At 35.1% G+C, this 26,507-nt stretch overlaps 1 protein-coding gene and 1 pseudogene across 3 annotated transcripts in view; both read right to left on the bottom strand.

Annotated features, from left to right (window-relative positions):
- Positions 1 to 4,895: 4,895 nt before the first annotated feature.
- OLFM3 (olfactomedin 3) overlaps positions 4,896 to 26,507 on the bottom strand; it is a 201,113-nt gene continuing 179,501 nt past the window's right edge. For all 3 annotated transcript variants that reach the window (XM_073896233.1, XM_073896232.1, XM_073896234.1), the window contains 2 exons: positions 12,457 to 12,563; positions 4,896 to 11,360 (listed from right to left, as the gene is read on the bottom strand). In XM_073896233.1, coding sequence (XP_073752334.1) covers positions 10,683 to 11,360; positions 12,457 to 12,563 — 785 coding nt within the window. In that variant the 3' untranslated portion in view covers positions 4,896 to 10,682. The remainder of the gene's footprint in view (positions 11,361 to 12,456; positions 12,564 to 26,507) is intronic.
- Positions 17,829 to 18,262, bottom strand: LOC112824620 (large ribosomal subunit protein uL24-like; annotated as a pseudogene).

Genomic DNA, 26,507 nt, shown 5'->3' with positions numbered 1-26,507 from the left:
CCAGTAGTAGAATTATTGGATCATATGGTATTTATATTTTTAATGTTTGAGGAACCTCTGTACTGTTTTTTTACAGTGGCTGCAATAATTTATATTCCACCAATAATACATGAGGATTCCCTTTTCTCCACATCCTCATCCACACTTGAACACTTGTTATTTCTTATCTTTTTGATTCTTGCCATTCTGACAGGTGTAAGGTGATATCTCATCATGGTTTTGATTTGCCTTTTGCAGATGATTAGTGATGTTGAGCATTTTTTCACCTGTCTGTTGGCCATCTGTATGTCTTCTTTGGGGAAATGCCTTTTCAGGTCCTCTGTCCCTTTTTTCATCAGATTATTTGGATTTTTTTTTTTTTTTGGTGTTGAATTGTAATAAGTTCTTTATATGTTTTGGATATTAACCCCTTATCAGATATATCATTTGCAAATATCTTCTCTCATTCAGTAGGTTGCCTTTTCACTTTGTTGACTGTTCATTTTACTGTGCAGAAGCTTTTAATTTTGCTATAGTCCCAACAGTTTATTTTTACTTTTGTTTCCCTTGCCTCAGGAGACATATCTAGAAAAATATTTCTATGGCCAATTTCAAAGAAATTATTGCCTATATTTTCTTTTAGGAGTTTTATGGTTTCATGTCTCACATTTAGGTCTTTAACTTATTTTGAGTTAATTTATTTTTTTTAAAGATTTATGTATTTATTTTTTAGAGAGAGAGAGCTAGTGTACCCAGAGGGGCAGAGGGAGAGGGAGTTGGGGAGAGAGACTCTCAAGTAGACTCCATACTGAGCGTGGAGCCCTACACGGGGCCCAGTCTCATGATCCTGAGATCATGTCCTGAGCCAAAATCAAGAGTTGGACACTTAACATATTGAGCCACGCAGGCGTCCCTTGAGTTTATTTTTGAATATGGTGTAAGAACGTGGTCCAGTTTCATTCTCTTGCATGTGACTGTATAGTTTTCCCAGCACCATTTATTGAAGAGACTTTTTTTTCATTGTATATTCTTGCCTCCTTTGTTGTAGCTTAAATGACCATATAAGTGTACATTTATTTCTGGGCTCTCTATCCTGTTCTACTCATCCATGTGTCTGTTTTTGTGTCCATGCCATACCGTTTTGATTACTAGAGCTTTGTAGTATAGCTTGAAACCTGTGTTCTCCCTTACTTTTTAATATTGACGATTCTCTTTATGGAATTATGTGGACTGAGTGGGCTCTACATTTGGCCTAGAAACATAAGCAAAGATTCTGAAGGTAAGAGAGGAAAGAGGACCTTCAAAATGTGGATATAAGCTTGGAGGAAAGAAAAGTAATATGTATGTGGATAAGGAGGAGGGCTTTATGACTGGATTAGAGGAAGTATGTTGGGTATTAATAGAAAATAAAGCTATAAATGTCAGGTGTATTCAGTCAGAACAGCCTGAAATTGATGTAATGGGAAGCAGAAAACTATGGTTTGCTAAACAACAGGGAATGTCACAATGTTTCATCAAGATGAACCTGACAGAAGAATGCAGATTAGATTTTGTGAGGACGGTTGGAGACAGAGATACCTGACAGCAGAATTTTGTAGTACCTTTTGTAGGTAGAAGATGGGGAGACCTTGTATCACTTGTGGCACGGGGGTGAGTCAGGAAGGTGGAGGAAAAAATCATTTGAAAGAAGGAACAACAGATTTTTATATTTTAGTGAGTTTGACTATAGGGATGAAGGTAATGGAAGAATTAATGATGTCTAAAACAGTGATATTGGTGAAATGTAATGGTTTGACTGGTCAAGCCAGCAACATAGAGAACCTAGAGTTTACCAGGGAATACTATGCTAATATAGATGACATTTATGACCTCAAGAGCTCATAGTGCAGGGTGGAAGGCAGAAAAGGAAATGAATACTTATTTGTAGGAAAAGTACCATAATTGAGGCAAGTATAAGATAATATGACAGTACAAAAAGAGATCAGGGAGCATAGCTGAGGGAACAATTAGGAAAACTTTCTCGAAGAAGCAAGTTCTTAAGCTCATCTTTGAAACACAGGCAGGAATAAATCACGTAAGAAAGACACTACATATATTGCTATAGGTAGAAGGAATAGCAGGAGAGGAATGATGAGCAGTGAAACCTAAGTGTTTATTTGTTGAGCTAAATTATGGGTGGTTGTATTGTTGTGTTGAGGAAAGTAGACTTTATTGTCTAAGGAAACTAAGGTAGGAAAGATTAGCTCACTTATGGTTATGCTATCTTTAAGTTAAGGGAGTATTTGTGTATAGGTGTCACTTAGCTAGAAATTCTCACCTTGGAGGTATGAAATGGATTTAGAAGTCATTCAGTAAGCTGAAACCATGTGAGAGGGTGAGTTCTTAAAAGAAGTGTGAAGAGGAAAGAACCATGGATTTCAAACTGAGTTGTGTAAGTGGGGAGGATAGCCCGAGATAGGTAGCAAGTTTTAGTCTTAATTGGCTATATAAACAGTATGAAATGTTTGTCTTAGCTTTTATATAATATAGGTAATTCTCTAGAAACTACTTGAAAGCTTTTGGAAAGTGAATTAGTAAACTTTCGTTTTTGTCTTTCCTTTCCTTCTTGTATTTTACCTTTCAATCTGAGCTATACAAGGATCTGAGTCCCAGTTCATGCATAGCCTTTATTGATCATTTACAATAACAGATAGGAGAAAGAGCTTGGGGACCATCTAGTTAAGTGGTTTTCAACTTCTTTTTTTAAACAACAAAAAATGTTTTCTGGCAATAAAACCTAAACATAGGAACATTTTAAAAGGTAGATAAAAGTGAAGTTCTTTATTGGAAGTGGTGAGTGAGGGTTGTGGTTCATTTTCCCACCTCAATTAAGTTTGTCTGTTTTTTCATGGTAGACTTGGAAGGATCCCTATAGAAACCTCAAGCTCTAAAGGGCAGCTTTTGAAAACTGCTGATAGAGCCTCGTGCTTTCATTTACAAAACCAAGAAATTTTCTCAAAGGCATATACTTAAACCTGACTTCGGAACTAATATTCTGCCTCTGCAAGAGTTGCTTGCAGTAGATGAATAACCCATCTTCACTAATGCTACTCAGAAGGCATTACAAGTTGCATTTACTTAGACTCACAGGCAAATTAATGACCGTCAGATTTCTTATTGGTGCGTCCTTTGAAAACACAGGATAAGGAAGGAGGGGTAACACGTGAAGAGGGGAGGAATGGCTCCTTTGCTCTTCCCTGGCCTAGTAGCACATGCCCTTTTGAGAAAACCCTGTTGTGCCAAAGACAGAGTCTTTACTTACAGGAAAAATAAAGGCAAAATAAGAAATAAAGAAGTTGAGTGGGTGAAAACTTAAATGTTTTTTTCCTTTTAAAAATGAGTGTGAAGGGGAGAAATAAGGCAAATAATGAGGGTAGCCCTTTTAAGGTATTTTGTCCTGTAATAAAATTCTATATCATGGAGAGAAAATTCACTCAAGGGAGTAAATTAAGCCATTTTTATCTTCTTTACACTTCCTGTATTTAAAATCTTACTTTAGTAAGAGATGGGGATTTATTTCCAATAAAACAAATTTGGAAAAGTTAATTTCTCATGATGTTCTCAGAATGGAACAAAGTTTTTAGTGTTTTTAGATATGAGAAGATACTCCATCTTATACTTCTTTGGTTATTAACATTTACTGTGCGATTATTCTGTGTTAGAAACTGCCAGGATATATAAGGAAAATAATTAATTGCCCCTACTCTTGAGAAGTCCATACTAACTTGGAGGAAACAAATAATGTGATGTGCTAATTTCAGTAATACAAGATTAATACTTTGGGAACACAAAAGGATGACTTTTTTATAGACTTCAGAAATAAGGTAATATCTTAAGTGAATTCTAAATGATGAATAGGAATTTAATGAAAGGGAGTAAGAAGTCAGTCCTGACTGTGGATTATGAAGGAAGGTATAAACTTTACCCTTTAATCTGACTTGCAAAATGAGGGGCTTGCTCGGTCAGGGAGCATTTCACAAAGCCATAGCTGATGGAGGTAACCCTTGGCCAAAGCAAAAGGTAATACTGATTATATAGGAGAGGAATCAGGTCAATATTCAAAAGAAACGTTTCCAAATAGGGCACCCAATTCTGAGTATAGAAATGGAGATGAGAGGGTTGATTGAAGAGAGCTAGGAAACACTGAGTGGACCAAACAAATTGGAAGGTAATTGTTGAGAACAAACATCTGAAATAGGCACTGATTCAGATTTTAGACATGTTTAAATTTTGTCGTATTTTATCTGTCATAGAAATCCCATAATGTGAGGGAAGGTGCATTTAAAGAGCCAAAGACGTGGTAGGAAGCAAGGCTGAGGATGGGATGATGTTTTTGTTAAGTGAGGTAAGAAGGAAAAGCGGGTGGGGTCAGGGGGCAGGTGAGGGAACGATAAGTACTTTGGTTTGGAACATATTAAGTGTTAAGTACCGTGAAACACTTAAGGAGAAGTATAGACATTGAAACATAAATGTTCTGCTTTCTTATTAGGGATAAAAACGTTTGCCCTCCCTATTCCATAGGGCTGTTGTAAAGCCTTACATGAAAGAATAGAAATGAAATAGCCTTGAAAAATAGAAAGCCATGTACAATGGAAAGAGTTCTTTTGGTTATGTTTGTTCAGTGCACATACTCTAAGGAAGAATGGCAGGAAAAGCTAATCACAAATTAATTATGCATTTTAGCCACTTTGCTGGGCCAAACTTTACCTGATGGGCAGGAATATCACCTATATAGAAATTCATTACTTATATAAAGACATGTTCTGTTTCTTTTTCAATGCATACTGCATATTACAAGAGTAGTTTCTAACAGAGTTTAATAAAGACACTGGAGGAGAGAGAATGAAAATACTTATTTTTATTATTTTTGGTTCACATTGAAGTAGAAGCTAATGAATGTCTTCTCGAGTTCTTTGGTTGGGAGGGGGGAAGAAAACATCACTGACAGAAGCAGCTTCAACACGTTACTGACTGGAGGTTTTTTTTTTAATAAAAACCTTTTTATTTTTTGTAGTTGTAGATTGCATACGTATCAAAACCAAGGCAAGTGTTATAACCTTTTTTTTTTTTCACTGTTTCTGTGTTGCCACAGTTGCTAATTTCAGAAGAGGAGTTTGCAGTTGAATTTGATGAAGCACACACCACATCTGCTCAATTTCAGTCAGATTCTAATGGGGCTGCCAAAAGGCTGTGCTAGAATTTTAAGAAAATGTTCTCGAGATTCAAATAATTATAGGAGCCTTATAATAGAGACCCTGGGTCACTGAATCTGGCAAGAAGGTGCTCTAAAGACTGGATCACAGAAAAATAATTAGATTTGGACAAAATATTAAATCCCTTTAAAGGTTTTATAGGGAACAACTTAATCTTGAGTTCTTCTGAGGAAAAAAATTACCAACAATATTAGGGTGTTGATTTTTTTCCTCTCCGAAGCAAGCTGAAGTTCTTGGATTGCAAGACAGATAACAGACGTTCAGTGCTTATCATAAAGATGTTTAGTAAATTTGTGATTAAATTAGATTGCATTGACATTGTGGTGATTTTTGGTCATGGTTCTTTGGGAATGTGATGAAAGCTGTGAATCTTCTACGTGAAAGAATGTACAACCACATATATACACTAAATTTAGCACATATTTTCAGGGTTCAGCCATGCCCAGAAGTATATCCTCAAACTCCAAGTTAAAAAAATAACTTCTGCAATAGAGACATATTAAGAAATATTTGATCCATGGATTTCTAGGAACGTAAAGGAAGATGTTCAGTTTTGTATGTGGATTGGACTTGTGACATTCCATTCTTTGACTGAATTTACCATGGCAGGCTGCTTCTAAGAGAAATCGCCCTTTACTGTTCTCTCTTATACATCACTTCCTACCCCAATCCTGCCCCTAGCAAACATCCACTCACTTTTTATGACTTAAGGTATTTATTTCCTTCACAACAATTAGTACAATTAGAACTTGTTTTTCATTAATATTTTCATTGCAGCCTGTTCTTACTAAAATGTAAGCACACGAAGAAGATCTTATCTGTTAACAGCTGTATCCTTAGTATCTAGAAATTGTCTAGATACATGGTTTTTGTCAGGGATTATTTTTTAAATAAATGAATAAATAATGCAGTATTACCTAGCTGGAAAGCCCAGAAACTACATATTGGTAACATATATGAATTCATGAAGTTAAGAATTACAATATAGACAAAGAGCTTAGCTGGATATGTATTACCAAGTTCAGTATGATAAATTTCAGTAACATGCTTAAATTTAAAATGGCTGATGCTTCTTTTTGCTCATTTTTTTGAGGTCTTTTCAAGACCTTTGTCATACAGTATTTATTTTCTGGAAATGTCTGCTGATAATATGATATTTCCAGGTCTGATTGTGGTAGGCAATGATATATTATAGCATTATTTTGGTTGGTTGGTTGGTTATTTATTTATTTATTTATTTATTTATTTATTTATTTTAGAATATGGTGTGAGCTCTTAGAGGCAGACTGTACTGTTGGTAGGGGTGCAACTTTGTACTGAACTGTATTTGTGTGTGTGGTATCAGCAAATTTCTTGTAGCACTAAGTATTCCTGAGAAGTTCTCCTTATTTACCACATTGCTCCACATCTCTAATTAGGAATAATGTTTTAAGATGGTTATAGTTATGAAAGGTACTAAGTACTCTTGGCAAGGTACAGTTCTAGGTCCTTATATCATTTTCAGGACATGTTTAATAATAATTTAAACTTGTAAAACTTATTTGGCAATCAATGAACTGAGCTTCAAGGGGGATAAGTTTTCTGCCAACCAGTTTGACATTCTGGAGACAAAGCAGAATCCAAACAGGATTAAAATTGCTCTAAGCGTAACGGAACAGGTCACCCAAAAGGGATAAATTGCATAACATAATTTTAGGATGTGAATCTGATACATGAGCTTGATAAAGTCAGTTTGGGAGGCTTTCTTTCTGATTGGTTAAAGGGTAGAGCAGTTTTCTATTAAAGAGATTGTCATCAGTTGAATTCATTATTTCATAGAAAAATAGCTAAAAGATTTTGAAGTTGGTTTTCCTTCCATAAGCTGTTTTCATTGTATTTTTTCTAGTATAAGTTAAATTCAAAACAATATATTTTACAAAGCCCCAGACCTTCTCTGAAGAGTCACTGATTATGAAAAATTATTAGCTTGCTAAGCTTATTTAATTTTAGAACCAGAAACCATTCCATGAGCTTGATTTCAGTATGGATATAGCCTACTGAACTGAGTGATATTTAGTGCCTCTGAGACTTTCTAGAAATCAGTGTTTCTCGCTATGAGCAGTCAGAGATGAAGGTTTTGTGTCATCCTGTAACAGCTAAATTTTAATTTAATGCTCCCTGCCTATAGTGCTAGGTAGACCACTTTATAGGAGTTCTTCTTGTGATCCACTTATCATGTGATGATGGAGAAGGTTAAGTTAAGATTTGTCTGTAAATGCCCATTCTTTTATAATGCCATAGGAATTCAAGGTGTTCATAAAGGATATAATGGTACCTTCCTGGTCAAGTCAGCAAGATGCCATTTTTAAATTCTGTCTTCAAAAGAAGACAGAATTCAGCTTTTAGAAACTCTGCAATGTCTATTTTTTCATATTTGCTCTAATTTGAAGGAATAGTTTTAATTTTGCTATCAGTTGCATTCAAATTTAGCATTTGGAGAAATGATTTGGTAATCCTGAGTGCTAAGGAGACCAGTAGGGTTTTCTTTTTTTCTTCTTTTTTTTAATCTACTCTTTAAGGAGAATAAAGCTAAAGGATTATTACATGTAAAAGTTGCCTACGTAGGAAAATAACTTTTATTTTTAGGAGAACATAAGAACAATTTTATATAGTTACATTTAAAAAATAATTCTTCTGTGTGAAAAGTTTATACTTGTAAGTTTGGTAGTGATTTGAAAGACCATTTTCTTATTAGGAATAAATTGTTTCTCAAGACAAGATTTCATTAGAAGGAGTACTATGGATTACAAAGGATGAAATGACTCTGAGTATGGTGATAAAAACCAGAAATTCTGAACTTGTGATAAATCTTATCTAATTACTTGTAATGTTACATTTAGGCATATCGTTATTTTCTCTTTTACCCTACATATTAGTAATGTACTGAAACACTATCATTTTGTGAACTAATAGCTGTAAGTGTAGATAATAAGTATTGTGATTCAAGTGCCACAAATACAAATGTCACACAAACACAATCAGACCATGATCATGTTATTATTTGAATGACATGGAAGTTTGTTAATGATCTGGTTAATTCAGAAAATACCAGTTGCACAGTTCATTTAGGATTAAGCTTGGATTTCTTTACTGATAGGATTATGTAAATGATTTTAAAGTAGTAAATTATTTCCCTCACAAAATTTATCTGAGATTTAAAAAAAACCCAGTGATTAGAGTAAGTTATTATTTCAGGCACAAAACTGATAATAATTTATTAAGAAAAATGCTTTTAAACTGTAAATGTTTAATGCAAATCACATTTTTAAACTCATGTTACCCCCACTTCTATGACAATAATAAAATCTGTGCTTGCCCTAGCAGCACATACACTAGAAATTGGAAATGGTGATGATACCTTACATAGAAAACAATAAAGTGCTTTACAAGCTGCACATCTCACAAAAAAGCTGTGATCATCCAGGTTTTGAATGTATGTGTTACTATATTACATAATTTTTTTTAAAAAACAAGTAATGAAGACCCAGTTATCCATCAGAGGCCATCTACTTAAAAATTCATTCATTTTTGAAATTAACTTTCTTTCTTCATACAAACTCTTGATATACAAAGTATTGGCTGATTATTTTTGTGGTGTGTGTACAATGACAAGTGAATCCCCTAAGTTTTCTAACTCTCAAAAACAGAGGAGAACTTATATAAACATTTTAGAAGAGAAGACAACATTGCAAAAGGACCCAGAGTGGTCACTAAGTCATGCTAACTTTTTGTAGGCAAAAAAGAAAAGAAGTCTTTGTTTAACAATCTCAAGATTGAGTTATTTAATTCTATGACTTTGACAGTGAGATATTTGAGAATTATGTTTTGTGACATTTGAAATGAATTACTCTTAAGTGTTAGCATTTCTTTACACAATGCTTTATCTGAATTATTATATCCTTACTTTACAAAGGAAATTGTTATTATGTATGTGTGAAACTAAACATTTACCACAATTTAAGTTATACATTATTTGTTATAGAATCTACTTTTTAAATTGTAAAACCAACCCACACTAGTTTCTGTAAAACTGCCTTAGGTAAGTATTCTTAACATATGGAAAGGACATCCAAACTCACCGACATGTTTGATAAATATTGATTATGTGTTTTTGGAGTTATTGAAAGAAAATATTCTTAAAGCTTTCTTTTTTGGTTACATTATTTCTGTGCACATTATGAATCAGGGTAACAAGGGTTGCCTTCTCATCTTGTTTTCTGAATTGGCTTTTGCACATTCAAACTGCACAGACAACTCCCAAGTCTTCCCATCATTTTCTTTTGCACAAATATTGCCACAGAGCTCATAATGTAAATCTAGATGACCTCACAGAAATTTTTTTAAGAGTTTCTATGTGTGCTTCATGTACCTTCAGAGTCCTGACACAAGTAATTACATTATTGCAAGTTGTGTGTAAAATTTAAGTTAAAACACTAATATATTTATTTATGAAGAACAAAATTTGGTTGGTTGTATGATAAATGAGTAAAGTCAACTCAAATCCAAAATTTTCTGACTCCGTTGCATCTTTGCAAGCAACAATACGGGTTGCTTTCAGTGACGTGAACAGAGCAACTCATCCGTAGTGAATCAGTTTTAGCATTCAGTGTTAGTGGTCCAGTAAACTTGGGGTACAAAAAATATTCTGTGTAAGGGATTTAGTTTGATTTTTCCTTCTAGCTTATAAATTTAAGTAAAGGGGAAGCCAAGAAGATATTTCTTTCTTGACCATACTTGAAAATTGTCCCATAATAATTACTGAGATTAAACTTCAGTATATTTTATAAAAAATATTACTTACTTTCACAGAAGTGAAGAGATACAATTGCACAATGGTGGTTACAATGGTAGAAATACATATTGCCAATAAAATGTTAGCAAGAGATTTAAAAATGACTGTACAGCACCGCATCAGAGAATTCTATAACAGCAAAATGAGTAATATATTTTTCCATATAAATAAAATCCTTAAATCTTTTTTTAGAAATAAATGGGAGGAAAGTGCTTTTTTTTCTAATTCCTACCAAAATATTTCCTGATGTAGAGCAAAAGACAGTAAAAAATGACAGAATTAAAAAAAAAAAGACATTCATGCATTTAAGCCATCATTAGTCTCTGACTCTAATATAAGGCAGATCATTAATCTTTTGCAAAACTATAACTTTAGCCACTTAAGCTCTTTTTAGTGCTTTTCATGACAAGGACATGGTAGGCCCTGCTAATTTAGGAGTTAAGATGTGTTTCCAACATGTTAATTTAGACAGGTTTGGCTGATTTTTGACAAACCAACTTTATAATAAAAAACGCTTTGGAGAAATGATGAAAAGTTATAATAAAGGGAAAACAGAAGGGGTTCTATAGAGTTTATCACAAATGACGCGGTTATGATCAATGAAAACAAATTACATTTGCTTATGTGTCATCCTCTGTCTTAATAATGTGGAAAAGGGTGACATTGAATAGAACCTGGTGACCATTGTTCCAGGCATAAAGAGCTCTATCTCTTGCGTTGTAGTCAAGCATGGATATGTGAAAGTATTGGTTATGAAAGGGAATGTCCGTGTACTCATATGTGGAGGTTTTGGTGGAATATGAATAATACACCTTGGCTCCCGTTAAGTGGGAATTGGTGACATACAGTGTCCCACAAATCATGAAAGATTCCCCTGCACTTCTCTTGGGATAGCCAGTGCTCCAGCTCTTCATCACCTCCAGGGTATCTTGGTTAAGTTGGCTGATGACAATATTGCCAGCATTTTGGTTAGTTGCATACACAGCCCACAGCCCAATCTCATCAGCCATTAGGTCAATGTCAGAGAATCCACCCCATGTATAGGGGTAAACGTTGTGAAAACCAGCATACTCGAGGCTTCGTTGGGCAAGCACTCTCCCCATATCAAAGCTGTATTTGATGATGATGTTACTCTGATATTTGTTAAAATAGAGTGAGCCATTGTAGACAACATGGTTGGTTCCTGCCCATTTGAAAGGGAGGTTGTATGTCCTTGATTCAGCCCCACTGACAAAGTCTGCGATTGATTTGTACTCACGAACAATTTTATTGTTAGTATAACTGTCCATGTACCAGACCTGAGGAAAAGGGAAAAAAAATAGGAGTGACTAAATTCTGTACTTTTCTGAGAATTCCAAAGTAAAGACAGTGAGAGTCAGCACATTTTAATATCACCGTTCTGAGGATCTGGAAGCCACATTATTTTACTGTTGACCTCCCGCAATGTGATAGCACTGCAGGCAAAAATAGTGGCATTTTCTGTATGGAAAGCAAAAACTCAATTTACTGCCTTGAAGTTGATGTGCTTTCTGTTCTTTTTATGATTTATTTATTTCTTTGACCATTCAGTGCATATCATCGAGTGAACTAAACATGTATCAATGCAAATCACATCACTTTGTTCAGTTGATAGATCAGTGCAATCAGTGATAACTGCAAAAAAAATCACCTTCAGCAAATGTATTCTTTTGCTCTGAAAAATATATCATCTAATTTTATTCATTTATTTCTCCTTTATGGGTACCATAGAAACTTATAGTAACGCTTGTTCATTGGATCAGCTTATAGGTGCAGCTGCTTTTTAGTGTAACCATTTTATTAATTTGCCACTAGTCTCATTTGCATGTAACCCTTGAGAATCTTAATGTAAACTGGGTTTTGTAATAGATCATAAATAGCTCTATGTCAAGTTTCCAGTATATTGATTTACATAATACAGGCATTGCCAACTTATGAAAATACACTCCAAAAGTTTCGGTACTATTTACTTTAAAATTACCTCTAGATTCCAGGGATATTTCAACTTGTTAATGAATTGGTTGCTCTTGAGTTTTTCACTTAGTGTTTTTTATTTTTTTTCCTCACACTAAGGAGCAGGTTTTAGAAGGAGTATATAGAGAATTTTGTATACTTGTAATTAGCTCTTTATTGGCATAAAACAAGACTAAAACTAATAAAAATGGGACTTGCTTTACTGGTAAATTATAAGATGGAATTTTTTACTAAAATAAGGTTGCTTTGGCTATGTAAATATTATCAAGTTGAGAATACTTGCAAACAACGTAATACTTTTAAAGTTGAAACTAATATTCCTAAAGAAAATTAATAATTCAATAGACATAAAGTGCAAATAAAACATGATTCTAAGCAAAGGTGTTTGTGGAAGCAACATACTCTATTATTTTTTTCAGATGCTAAAGGGTCTGTCATCCAAGCGCCAAATCGGGTTCCAGATGTCTTGACTGTAATTGGGCCTGTGATTTTCATCAATTTGCCACATGCTGAAATTAGAGAAACATAAACATGTTGGGTGAACATGACCAATGATTGCAACACACAGACTTATACCAAAGTCAAACTAATACCATATTCATACCATACTCAAGAGCAAAGAAAGGGATCCTGAAATAAAGCAAATCCATGAGATTAATATCACATATTCTGAATGAATGATCATTCATATTGGGTGCTGTGCATTTAACTATAATTTGAACCATGAGTAGCTGCTTTTTCAATGCTCTAAATCTAAAGAGTGGGAGTTTTAAAATAGGAAATGATTTGTACAGTCTGGAAAGAAAGTGTGAGGGAAGTCATTATCATTATACCAATTTAGCAGCTGCTTCATTTACGTAAAGAAGTCAGAGAAATTAAACAAATTGACCATAGGCCTGTTTACCTGATCACCAGCTCTCCTACCTTTCCCCCTCCCTTATGGCTTGAGATCTCGGACAACTTATATTAAGCCAGAAAGAACTCTATAAGCTGATTTTAAGTATGGGTGAATGAACAGCTCCTGTGAAAGATACCTTTATAGAAGACAGCAATAAAAATTCAATCACAGTCTACCTGAAAGAGGTAGAGTTTTGAAGGGTAAATGCCTTACACAGATAGCAGGGCCTGATACGGTAGCCGTTGAAGGTGCAAACAAAAAAATTCCAAAAAACTCAAGCCCTCAAGACCCTGTAGACACAAGCAGTGAAAGATGTAGAGTATCAGTCAATGCAGTACATGATGAAAAATTAATGACTTTCTTGAAAAATTGTAACATTCTTATCACCATAGCTGCAAGATTTTAGGAAAAGCTCAGACTTCATAAATGCCAAAACCTAAGCCAAACAGAAACCCAGGCATTTTCTAAGATTTTAAACTGCAAAAATTAAAAGTGACTTATACATATTGTAAAAGGCAATATGAGTACCTATAAATGTTGGCCTTTAGTCTCTACAAAGGAATACCTTTCCCATCCATTTATGCCCTCTTCTTTCCCCCTTATGTTCTTTTTTTTTTCCTTTGCTTAATTTTTTTTTGTTCTGTTTGTTCAGTGTTTCTTCCATTTTCTGCCTATCCTTAGAGTTTATAAATTTCTAGTTAGTTCCTGTTCCCGTGTATTTGGAAGATAAAGAACAGATCCCCAAAGCAAATCAAGGACATTACTAACTGTAGTTTGTAGCTTATTTTGACTCCTTTTTCTTGATATGTGTTCCTCATAAGAATAATTTGTAACTGGTAAAATACTAGCTGTTCAGTTAGGAAGATGATGGATGATAACATTATATTTCATACTATTATTTCAGTGATAACTACAAATTTAGTAATCTCTAGCACTTCATGAAACCTGAATGGAATACATTTTTCTCCCTTCGTGAAAGAAATTAGATATGATGGCATTTTAATATATTTTATATAAATGAATTACTTTATAATGTCCTCATGCCTGATAAACTAGGCAAATAATTAAAAAGACTTTATGGCATTACCTGTATTGAATAGCAAAACACTGGGCTAAACCAATTTAGAATATATCAACTCAACTTGGTATAAACATATGGACAACACATGGGCAAGTACTATCAATTTGAACTAGGCAAAAGCAAATACATTCTGAATGAATCTCATTGAGTATATTCTTTGCACAATAAGTGAAAGTAATATGATCCTTAATGATGTCCTACATAAATATTTCTAAGTTCATAGATTATAAATGCATGAAAATTTCAAGAGAATTGAAATAAATAGGAAGATATCCCATCCCCTGAAAAAACACCACAAAACATGTTTTCCCCCCTTAGGCATGAATAATAAATTCTTTTGTTAAAATACAAATAGCAAAATAAGGTAAAATAGGAAAAAGTAACTATGGCTTAATATGATGGACTAATAATACATGTGTTTATCTCCTTTTTTCCTAAGATCTAATTAAAATGATAGTAAAGGAGTAAAACATGGGTGGAAAAGCCTAAAGCAAAGAGAGTGGCATGAGAGTCATCAGTAGAGAAGAAAGTTTAAATAATTTCTAGAAGGCAGAAGGTAGTAGAGTGGTAATTAAAGATGTAGAATAAGATAAGATGCATCAGTGTGTCTAAGCAGAAGAGGCAATTGCTAAGGAGGGAGCTGCTTTGAAGAAGAGAAGGGACTCACAAACATAGTTACTGTAAGGGTCCTGGGAGCGATATAGGGCATTGAAAGCATGCCTGAAAAGCAGTCAATCCTGTCTTCATCCCTAGATCCAGGACCCCAGGAGGCAGCTTTAAAAAAAATCTACAAATCTGTGTTAAATACTTGAAAAGGATCAGGGCAACTAATGTCGGCTTTGGAGCTCCAGAACAAAGGCTCCTGCATTCTGACATTGGTAGCCTCCTGCCTTACTCATTAGGGAATAAAGTGGCAAGCCCTACCTAAATACATAGTTTCCAGGCAGATTTATTGTTCAGATCTTTAAAAATGAATGGATAACCAAGGATTAGCATGTGTTTTCAAAAAGCTTACAATGAGAATGACTAAAGTAAAAGTGCAGAGAAAACAGACCCCATAAGAAGAGAGAGAATACAGAGCAGAAGAGATACTAAGATACTAAGATCTTTAGAAAGTTTTGTAGATTGTAGACCGTTCACTGTAAAAGGAAAACACAAAAGAGCTACTAGAAGTTAAAAATATGATTACATTTTAAAAAAATGGGTTGGAAGATAAGGAGCTATCCTAAAAATTAAAACAAAAAGATAGACATGAATATAGAAAAAATGTAGATGCATGTAGGATCAACGGTGAAAGGAGAGGAAAAGAGTAAATTATCAAAGAAATTCTCCAGGATTTTTTCCCCCAGTTACAAAACCTAAATACAGGTATCCTCTGCCCTTCAAAAGCGAGAGTGGTGCCACCAAGCTCCTTTCCTGGGAACCATACTCAGAATCTCAGCGTCAAGCTGCTGTAGCTTTGAACTGTGACTGTGAGCACCGGTGCTTTATCTGGATTTATTTTGTGTATTTGTTAGCAAGATGTGTCCTAAGGTATCAGAAAAGCCTGAAAGAGGTTATTTTTTGGGTCTGGAAATGCTCAAGAAATTTTCCATAGAAAGTAATGGCTACTGCTTCTTTAATTTGCACCATTTTGGCTTCTGAAAGTTTTCATAAGAATGCTCTACTCTCATATAATGGGGGAAACCTGTGTTCATACTAAAAGGGCGTGCTATAATGAATGAAAAAAGATTTAGTCTTAGAAAATTACTGTGAAGTTTTAGAAGATTAATAATAAAGGGAAGAACATGGAACTTTTCAGACAAAGAATGTGAGTTGGTCACATGCAAACAGGTAAGAATTAGACTGGCATTGGGCTTATAAATACTGGATTCTGGAAGACAATAATCAGTGCCTTTATATTTAGGGGGGAAAATTAGAGGAAGCTATACTAGGAATATTGTCTCACATGTAAACTTTCCAAAGTTTACCTACAATGTACTTTTTCTTAAGAAGTTACCTGAGCATATATTGTAGCAAAATAAACAATAAACCAAGACAGGGGAAGACATGAAATCAGGAAAACAGTAACTTCTTGTCCCAGAATGACAACTGCACAGTAGACCTTGAGAGCAATTAGTCCACAATGGACAGACATGTGCAGGAGGGAGGTCTCAGAAATAAGAGACATTGATCTATGGAAATACTATATGAGATCCTCTCTAAGAAACACTGGGTATGGTAAAGTCAATTATTGAAGTACAAACATAAGAGGAAAATTCATTTGAACTTAACTCTAGAAATTTTCCCTTTTGAATGGCACAGATGATATGAAGTTGGACTCAGAGAAAAGGAATACATCAGAGTCCAGCACTTAGCTCCTGAAGAACACCATGAGCATTGTGATAATCATGAAAACATTTATGTTTAACTTGGGGAAGCAGCCCGTAAACTAATTACAGAATACTTAACAGATATTTAATCTACTCTGTGATTATAGAAACAACAAAATGTTTCCAACCATGATAACATAGAAGAATAGGTAAAATCCACACTATGAAAGAATTAAAAATTAGGAGAAGAGATGAAAGAAAGATGGAGGTGTAACTGACATCATATTTAAAAATAGAGTGTTAGAGCTTTCCTGTAGTTGATGAAAAAAATAATAAAGACTTAAATCTGAGGTGTGAAATTACAAAGTCGGTAAGGGTTGAGCTGTATTATGAGGAGACAAGGAAGTGCCTTTGGCTAAGTGACTTAAGTCTGCATTTTGCTGAGCAGAAAGTCAGTAAACAATGTCCAAAATTGATACCCCCCTAAAAAGTGGAAAAATAAGCATATTTTTAGAGATATAGATTTAACCACCTGAAGCCCTAACATTAAACTTAAATGTGGTTACCTCTGGAGAAGGAGACTTCCTTTTTATTCTAAGTCCTTTTTATTCTCAGCATATAATTTTCTAGTCATGTGCATACAGTATTTGAATTATAATTTTATCTTTTTAAAGATTATTTATTTGTCAGAGAGAGAGAGCAAGAGAGAAAGCGCACAAGCAGGGGGAGCGGCAGGCAGAGGGAGAAGCAGGCTCACCACTGAGCAAGGAGCCCAATGTGGGACTCAATGCCAGGACCCTGGGATCATGACCTGAGCAGAAGGCAGATGCTTAACCGACTGAGCCATACAGGCGTCCTTAAATTATAATTTTAAAAGCTAAAATAGTTGCAAAAATTTAATATTAGCCATTAAATTTAAAAAGCAAAAATCACGTTTGTGTATTGCCTATTGAAAAATAATTTCCACGTTTTTAAATGCTGTGCTTCCTTGCAGGTCTAGGAAGTAGGTGAAAGATTATTTCAATTAAAGATTGAAATAGTCTCCAGAAATGAAAGCTGGGAGTATTCTGAATTTTAATTTGGCTTTAGTCCTATAAGGACTAGATTGAAATTATGTTCTTTAAATAAACTTCCATCTCTGTCTTACAGTTGACATGGCAATCTCTTTCCCTTTAATTATTTCAACCTTAAAACAATTAGAATCCTTACTATGAATTACATTTATCAGTTATTTCATAGAGATGTTAAGAAAAGCTAATAGGTGATTACATTTGTTAGTACATGTGTAGGAGCTATACTAAGAGATATTATGCATGTGATTCAAGTAGAAATGCTGTGCATTTTATTTCAAAATAGTGACTATGACCTAGGAAAAATATGACCCACTTTGCATAGGATGAAAAATTAGCCTAAATTTAGTCTTGAAAAATACCTTATTTTTATTTTTTAACAGTTTTTATTGAAAGCTGTATATAACATTACTTTATTCCTGCATCTTCTCAATTGTTTCTTCCTTATATTTGCCCTTTTCTTTTTTTACTTGGTGAGATTTGGCTTTATGTTCAAGGATCTTTTGGTGGTCTTTATCCAGTTTTTGTTTACTGATAACCATCTTGCTAGGGTAGATGCCCACATGGGTAGTTGTGTCATTTGCTTTCTCCCACTGTACTCATTCAATGTAGGTGACATCTTTTGTCCTGTAAACCTGGGCTACTTTGCAAATTTGCTGACCTTTGTAGTGTCCTCACCCAACCTGCGCTTTATCATCTTTTTGTATGGGCATGCACTAAACATTGTACTCCTGCCTGAGCTTTTGGAAAGAGAAGACATACTCTTCCTGTAGATGTGAGAAGGTGCATGAAAATGCCTTTTATGGTTCTTGCTCTAGTCAGAAATCACAAAGGGACTGAATTTCATTTTGGCCACCGGCACTTCAATGATAGCCACAAAAGGAAAGATTGAACATGTCTTTTAAAGATGAATGAGCTTTTGGAAAAAAGATACCTGGAATCTCAGAAGTCAGTTAAAACTAGTTCTGGATATAGATCAATATAACATCTCAATATGAAATGTAAACACAATGGAGTGTTCATTTCCATAACACTTTCTGTTCAGAGGAAATGACGAAATGGAAACACAGGAAGAAATTATAGTGACCTCAAGTTGTTTTGGTACTGAAAGTGAATGGAGATTTTGTAGTTATGGAGTTAACACTTTAGACGGCCAGACTCTACAATTAAAACTCAAAATGAAATTTTTAACCTTCTTCATCAGCAAAGTCAGATCCTCTAACATAGGTAGCCTCTATTGCCTCAAGACTGAAGCACAGTTTGGATAAAGCAAGAAGACACAAAGCCCATATTTGCCTCAGATAAGTGCATGTTTCACGTGTTGATTCATTTTATGGGTGTGAATGAGTTTCTGGACTCAGTTTATGTAACATAACTTTAATATAAATTGAGTTGGATGGATTAGTTAAAGCCTGTACAAGAACTATATTTAGGACTAGGAATTGTGCCATGAATCTCATATAATCAACATTTCCAAAAACTGACAGCACATCAGTCGCTTGAGGTGTCTTAGCTTCTGTGGTGTTTGGATATAACCCGGCTTTGTATCCATATGGCAAAGGGATACTGCTGAGCTTAGATCACCTAGACTAGGAATTAAGACAGAATTTACACCAGTACTTAAAAGTTTCTGACCCCTAAACTAAAAATGACTTTGCTTTCTTCTTGTAGCAATGGACATTTTCTTTGAAATACCCTCTAACCAGTTCTTAGTATTTAAATGTAAAATACTTAATTTATTCATTTAACAACCATTTACTGAGAACTTCTGTGCCAATATCGTGCTAGGTACTGGGAATATAAGGGGAACAGGGAGACAAAATAGGTCCACGTGTTGTAGTTTCTCAAAATACCATTACTTATCCTTTCCATATCTTATTTTCTTCTTCTTTTTCCTTTTTGAATCAGTTGAGAAGGAAAGTTAAATGAATAAGTGATTTCAGACCAAAACTATATATAGAGAAAAAGGATGTAGCATTGAGTGCACTGAATATCTCTTGATATTAAATAAAAATTATAGAAAGTCAGCCCTGAGTACTAAAATATATAAGCACCATGAGAGACGATGGACTCTGAGAAACATAACTGAGGGTTCTAGAGGGGAGTGGGGTGGGGGGATGGGTTAGCCTGGTGATGGGTATTAAAGAGGGCATGAACTGAATGGAGCACTGGGTGTTATGTGCAAACAATGAATCATGGAACACTACATCAAAACCTAATGATGTATGGTGATTAACATAACATAATAATAAAAAAATAAAAAAATATATAAGCACCTCTTCCATTAAGACAGCCTACTTAGGTAACTTGAAATTTATCTCATTTTAAACCACATTTACCTTTATTCTTCTACAAAACATACTTAAATTGTCAAACAGAAAGAAACAAGCAAGTTCAACTAGTTTCTCATTTAATTTTGTATAAAAAATGAATGTGAGGGAGTGCCTAGGTGACTCAGTCAGTTAAGCATCTGCCTTCAGCTCAGGTCATGATCCTGGCATCCTGGCATAAAGCCCTCCTTCAGGCTTCCTGCTCAGCGGGGAGTCTGCTTCTCCCTCTCTCTCTGCCCTTCCCTCACCTCCTTCCCCTCTCCTGCTCTCTCTCTCAAATAAATAAATAAATAAAATCTTAAAAGAAAAATGAACATGAGGGTCAAGAAAGGACATATTTAGCAATTGTATTTCTTATTAGATCTCACTGATTTGGTCTTGCATATGTGTCTTAATGGTAGTTGTCCTGAGTGTGTGAAGGAAACCTATCTCTATAATCTAGTAAGTCAATATAATTTTGCGAACTTTAACTCTGTGAGATTTCAGTGAATGTTTTCATTTTTGTTTTTGTTTTGTGAATGGATTTTTAAGTTAGATGTAAACCAGTTTTAAAATAAGATGTGGGGCACCTGGTGGCTCAGTTGAGCGTCTGACTCTTGATTTAGGCTCGGGTCATGATCTCAGGGTTGTCAGATTGAGCCTTGTGTCATGTTCTGCACTGGACATGGAGTCTGCTTGAGCTTCTCTCTCATTCCCCTGCCTCTCCCTCCCCCCAAACCACTCATACTCGCTCACTCACTCTCTCTAAAAAAATTTTAAAAAGATGCATGTGAAACTATGTGAGCTCTGGTTTCAAATAAATATGTTTTATATGTAGTCTCTGGCCAGAGAGATTCCTGTGAACATTTATGAACTTTGTGTTTTGCATTCTTTGATTCTTCTATGTGATTCCGCTCCATCATTTTCCTCCGTGTCTGCCACCCATTAGCTATCTCCCATCTGCCCAGTGACTCACAATGTGCAGTGCCAGCCTTTGTCTTCTTGGCACCACCCTGGGTTTGATCTTGATCCGCCATAACTTTCCACCCCACAGTGACATTCTCTGAGTAAACCAAAATTTATAGCATTAATCTACAAAGCGCACTTGAAGTGAAAAATTATAACGGCTCAAAGTATCAACAATTTTAAAATAATAACATCTTAAATGAGTCATTTATTCATTGACTCATTTATTCATTTCATTACTCATTAATTCATCAAGCTAAGATTTAATGAGCATCAAGCACTGTTCCATACACTAGAATTACAATGGTAAGCAAAACATGACACCTTTTTTTCTGGTGAAGCTTCCATTTTGAAGAAAGGGAATAAAAGAAAGAAGCAAACAAGGGAATATATCAGGTAAGAAACATTTTAATGCAGATATTTAAGTAGAATAATTTGATAGTGACTTGGGGGGTCTGCTTTAGATTGGGTGAGTAGGGAGGACCTTTCAGAAAAGGTAATATTTAATCTGAGATCTAACTGACAAGAAGTTAGCCATGGAACCATAAGTTGAAGGGATGGACATTCAGGCAGTGGATCAGCTAGATGGCGGCATCTCAAACTGGGGGTGGCGGGGGCGGTTCCTGACTGTCTGGATATGGATCCTGATTATATTACTTACTCTATGGGGATCTTCAACAGTTTTTAACCTCCAAGTGTCTCATGGATAACAACAGTTATAATATCTATTTCACAGGGTTATTGGGAAGATTAAGAAATATATATAACTTAATAAATATTAGCTAGTCTTACTGTTCTTACAAAGGTCCTATATCTGGATATGCTTGGTGAGTTAAGAGACACAGAAATTTAGAAAAAAAAAAAAAAAAGAAGGCCAATGTGTCTAGAGCACACTTGGAAAAGTAGAGGAGGTTAGAGAAGTGGTCCAGAGGAGGAAGCTATGTAAAGTCAGAGTACATAGATTTTATTCTAGGTATGATGGAAAGCTATCAGAATTTTAAGAAGATGGGGGAGTGACAGAATGTGAGCTCTACATTTTAAAAAGGTCACTCTAGGTAGCATATGGATATTAATTACAGAGGGTATACAGTGAAGGCAGAAAGACCAGTTAAGAGATTATCACATTGGTCCAGGTGAGAGATGATGGAAGCAGTGATGGGGATGGAAAATAGTAGATGGTTTGGGTTATGTTTTTTGGGATAAAGTTGATAGGACTGGCTTCAGAATAGATGTTAGGATGGAAAGTAAAAAGAGGAATTGAAGAAAACCTTAAATTAAAAAAAATAGTCCAAGATAATACAAATTTTGGCTTGTTCAGCTGGGAAGATTGTATTGCCATTTACTCATAGGAAGTGACTGAAGAAGGAATGGGTTTGGGAGAAAAGATCAAGAATTCAGTACAGATTATTTTAAGTTGTTCATGACTGGTATGCATGCCAGTGGAGGTGTAAAGAAGATAGTATAAAAATCTAGGGAGCATTGACACCCTTTTGAGACACAGTTTTAACAGTCTAGGGAAGCCAGAGGCTAAAATTGCCTTAGAGAGAGGACATATACAGAAAAAAGAAAAGCATTTAGAACAGAGCTGTGGGGCGTTGTGACCCAGCAAAAGAGCTCAAAAGAAGCTACAAATGGGACCTAAAAATAGTGTAGTGTTAAGAAAAAAAAAAAAACAAAACACAGCCTTTTAAGAAGGATGAAGTACTGGCTTGTGGGGAATACCACTGAGATATCTAATAAGTTCACAGAAATGACCATGGAAGTGAGCAGCAAGAAGTCACTGGTGATCACAAGAATCAAATGAAGACAGTGTTAAGAACAGAAGCTGGATCACAGTTGGTTTTGAAGACTGTAAATTAAAGCAGCAGCTATAGAAGATTCTTTCAAAGGAGAAAAAGCAAGAGTCATGAGAACTTTTTATTATTGTGCTGTTATTAAGAAAAGTTTGTTTGCCTTTAGGGATAATCTAGTAGAGAGGGGAGATGGAAAAGAGAATAATTAAATAAATGAACTCCAGCAGTAGATGACAATCTATTTAGGAACCATGAGTAACCATGTCTCTGGGTATCTGTTTATACTTTTTGGGGGTAATGGGGGAATATACTTTATTTTTATTCCCACAAATTTCCAGAAATTTTCCAAGGAAATGTTTGTGCGGTATATTCCATCCAGGTTAGAATGCTGAGGTGGGTGTTAGGAGATCTGGTTCCTAATCTAAGCTGCAGCATTAAATCATCATGTAAAATTGGATAATGCACTTACTCTCTGGGATGGAGTTTCCTCATCTCAAAGATGGAAGTTCTGAAGCTTGTCATTTTCTTATTCTAATTAAGGAAACATTGAGTGGATAGGGGATCAACAAACTTTTATATGTTGTTGGGAAGAAGGTGGTATTTGTGGTTGTGGTAAAACACAGGGTGATCATGGTCATCATCATCATCATCTGCTCTTATTCTTGGGAAGCAAAAAAACAGGGCTGTCAGTGTTGCTTTCTTCCCAGCTGAAGTTTATCTTCTAAATACTTATTTGATTCTGAGCTAAAATTCATCTTGGTAAATGAAATCGGTAAAATAAAGATGCAGGAATTTATAAACAACTGGCTGCTTTTTTAGTTATAATTTTATGGATATTAGTGTTAAGTGAACACGGTATTTTCAGATTCTGAAGGAATGCAGAAATTGTAGAAATAAAGTAAAATAAACAATAGATGTCATTTCTGTTTCTTGGCTCCCCAAAGCTAGTTTTTGTTCAAATAAATCATTATCTTTCTTACTCTACTCTCACTTTCTGTGAGGACAAAGCCAGACAGAAAGGATAATTTCCCCAAATGCCTGGAAGACAAATGTTCTTGCAAAAGTGGATGGCAAAGAAGGAAGTTAAGAGTCTTGTTTCATTGATTTTCTTCTGCTATGTGCCTCTGTCAACAGCGAGACACATGAAAATATTAGCATTTTATAATATATTGCATGTGTATGATATGTATATTCAGAAAATATACTGAATAGATAGCTTAGGAAAGTGACCATTTTATTTTCTGATGACTTTTAGACATTAAACTTCTTATGATCAGTTGCAATCCGTATTTATCAATCAGTAGCTCAGGAAAATATATTATTTGGGATTCGGCAGATCTGTTGTTTGGATCAATGAAGCAAAAAAACCCATCTGTCTTTTGTTTATTTCTTCAATATATAATTGTATCTTGTAATATCCTGGACTAACAGCTTCTGGATATAAATCCTAAAGCCATGCCCATATAAGTAAATTAAATGGAGTTGTGAATACCTTTATGACAGAATGTTATTTCTTTTTACTTAAGGCCATTGGAGAACTCATGTAGCAAGAAGTAGATATGATTTGGTCTTTAAAGTCTATTAAAGCTACTGAAAATAAGTTTGTCTCTGCCATACATAGTGAATTCTAGTAAAGTATAGTAAAATCTATGTATATTACTTAAAATTTTATTTGTATATTTAATCTTGGCACTTACACTACTGAGACAAAGGTGGTGAAAATGATGGACCTAACTGATTACTGGATAGGGCACTAGAATGAGTTTTTAGTGGGTGTCTGGTAAATAAGGCCAAGAATTCAAAATTAAGTTTTAAATTTATTAATTTATTGTAATTAGCATTTTATAATGTATTGCATGTGTATAGTTCTGTATATTCAAAAAAATACAATGAATAGGTATTTGAGGAAAGTGACCATTTTATTTCTCTTGATTTATGCAACTATTCTTAAAATTATCTCAACTTTTTCTGGGATAGAGCTTATATTATGAGCGTATGTTTCAGAAGAAGCCTGTTTAACATCCAGATTGAAAGGAGCAAAATTGTATTATGAAATCCCAAATAATTTGGCAATTCATGCTGGCTTCTGAAAGCACAATTTTTATATCCTTGAAAGTCTTATCATTTAGTTGTAATCAAGAAAATGTAGGACATAAAAAGAAAGATAAATAATAAATCAATTTATGGTAAGATATGCCAATTACCCCAAAATGTGCTAAAATAATGAAGGTTCCAGGATTCTGGAAGAATGAGTCATCACCAAGTACCTGGATACTGGAGCAATTGCATTCTGTATTACAATCTAGAATTTTAGGGAAAGTAGGACTGTCCTTGCTAAATAACTCATTGAAGATCTTCTCAGTTTAATTTGTGGGGTTATTCTTGTAAATTTCCCCTACTAAATTTCCAAGTTAAATCTCACTCCACTTCACTCCAGGCACACAGTTTGACTTTTCTGTTAATTCCCGCTTTCACTGAGATTTTCAGTGTCTCTTGTTTTAAGTGCTAGGTAGAACCAAATATCATGTGTTTTGTAATGAAATGTTGCATTCCCATTGAAGAAAGGACAGATGGCAACAGAAACAAAGGTTAAAGAAGGCTGTGCTTTTGTTGTCTTTTTTTTCCCAAAAGAATTTTGGCTTTGTAAAAGATACAGATGTTTTTTATTTGACATATACTGATTTATTTCTTGAATGCAACATAAAGCTATTTATTTTAAAAATATTTGCTCTCGGGGCACTTGGGTGGTGCAGTCAGTTAAGCGACTGACTCTTGGTTTTGGCTCAGGTCATGATCTCAGGGTCATGAGATTGAGCCCCGTGTCAGGCTCCTTGCTCAGTGCAGAGTCTGCTTAAGACTCTCTTTCCCTCTCCTTCTGCCCCTCCCCCCCTTTCCAATAAATTAAATAAATCTTTTAAAAAAATATTTGTTCTCAAACCTTCTGTTGACACTAATTTTTCCTTACTATTATTCAGGTGTTTTATGATAGTCTAAAAGAATTCAACTGGAATAAGACATAGATGGCCCCTGACCTCTCAGAGGAGGGGCAACTTGTCTTTAAGGGGGTAAAAATTAAAAAAATAGAAAAAAAGTTGTGCCAGGTTTTATGGGGAGTGGGATGGGGGACTCTGGGAGACTGTGCGGGGTAGCCAACAACATACAGGAGCAATCAGAGAAGGCTCCATAGGAAACTTGGTGTCTGGTGTGTAAAATGCAAAATCATTAGAATTTGGATAGGTCAGGTGGAAGAATATTCCATGACAGGGTAGAAGAAGGTCAGTGTCCAGCCAAGAAAGCATGCATGACTGAGGAACTGAAAAATTAGAATGGGTAAAGCTTATAGTGAGTACATGGTGAGAACTTGTGAGAAAAGGGCTGGAGAATTAGGCCGAATCCATGTCATCAAGACAGACCGTGAAAAGCCATTTGGATTTAATTTTAAAAGAAAATCATTTAAACATAGGTGTAATATGATTAGATTTGCATTTGGAAAAGACTACTCTAAACACCTCATGTGGTGGAGAGGGAATGACTTCAGGTAAAGGGGCGTGGGTAGGAGGCCCCCTGCAGTAACCCAAATGAGGGATGATGAATGACGGTCTGGGTTACGGTGATGGAAGTGAGGAAGCAGGAGAGAGGTGGTTTTAAGAGATTGGTTGGAGAGAGGAGTGATGTGAGTGCATGGGAATGAGGCTTAGGGAAGGATAAAAACGACCCTCTAGCTCCTTTCTTTCTACAGCAAAAAAGGAAGAAATCTGGGGATGAAATCTGCCTTTGAATTCAGAAGGAACTTGGGTTTAAAGATGCTGCCTCCATCATATACCTTTGGTAAATTAATTTAAACTGTCTGAGCATAAATTGCCCATAATAGTGCCTAACCCAGAGTTCTTGCAGTGCCTAGAACTAACACAGGTACAGTAGTTGGCAAAGTGCTTGTCAAACAGTAGACTGTCAGTATTGATGTAGTGGTCTACTTTTGTGCTCATTGCAACTTCTTAACAGTAGAGGGAGACAGGGTGCTACT

Source organism: Callorhinus ursinus, unplaced genomic scaffold (genome assembly GCF_003265705.2).
Source record: "Callorhinus ursinus isolate GAN/ISIS: 27379988/994484 unplaced genomic scaffold, GSC_fseal_2.0 scaffold9, whole genome shotgun sequence".
NCBI lineage: Eukaryota > Metazoa > Chordata > Mammalia > Carnivora > Otariidae > Callorhinus > Callorhinus ursinus.
This window is presented reverse-complemented; position numbering and strand designations above follow the sequence as displayed.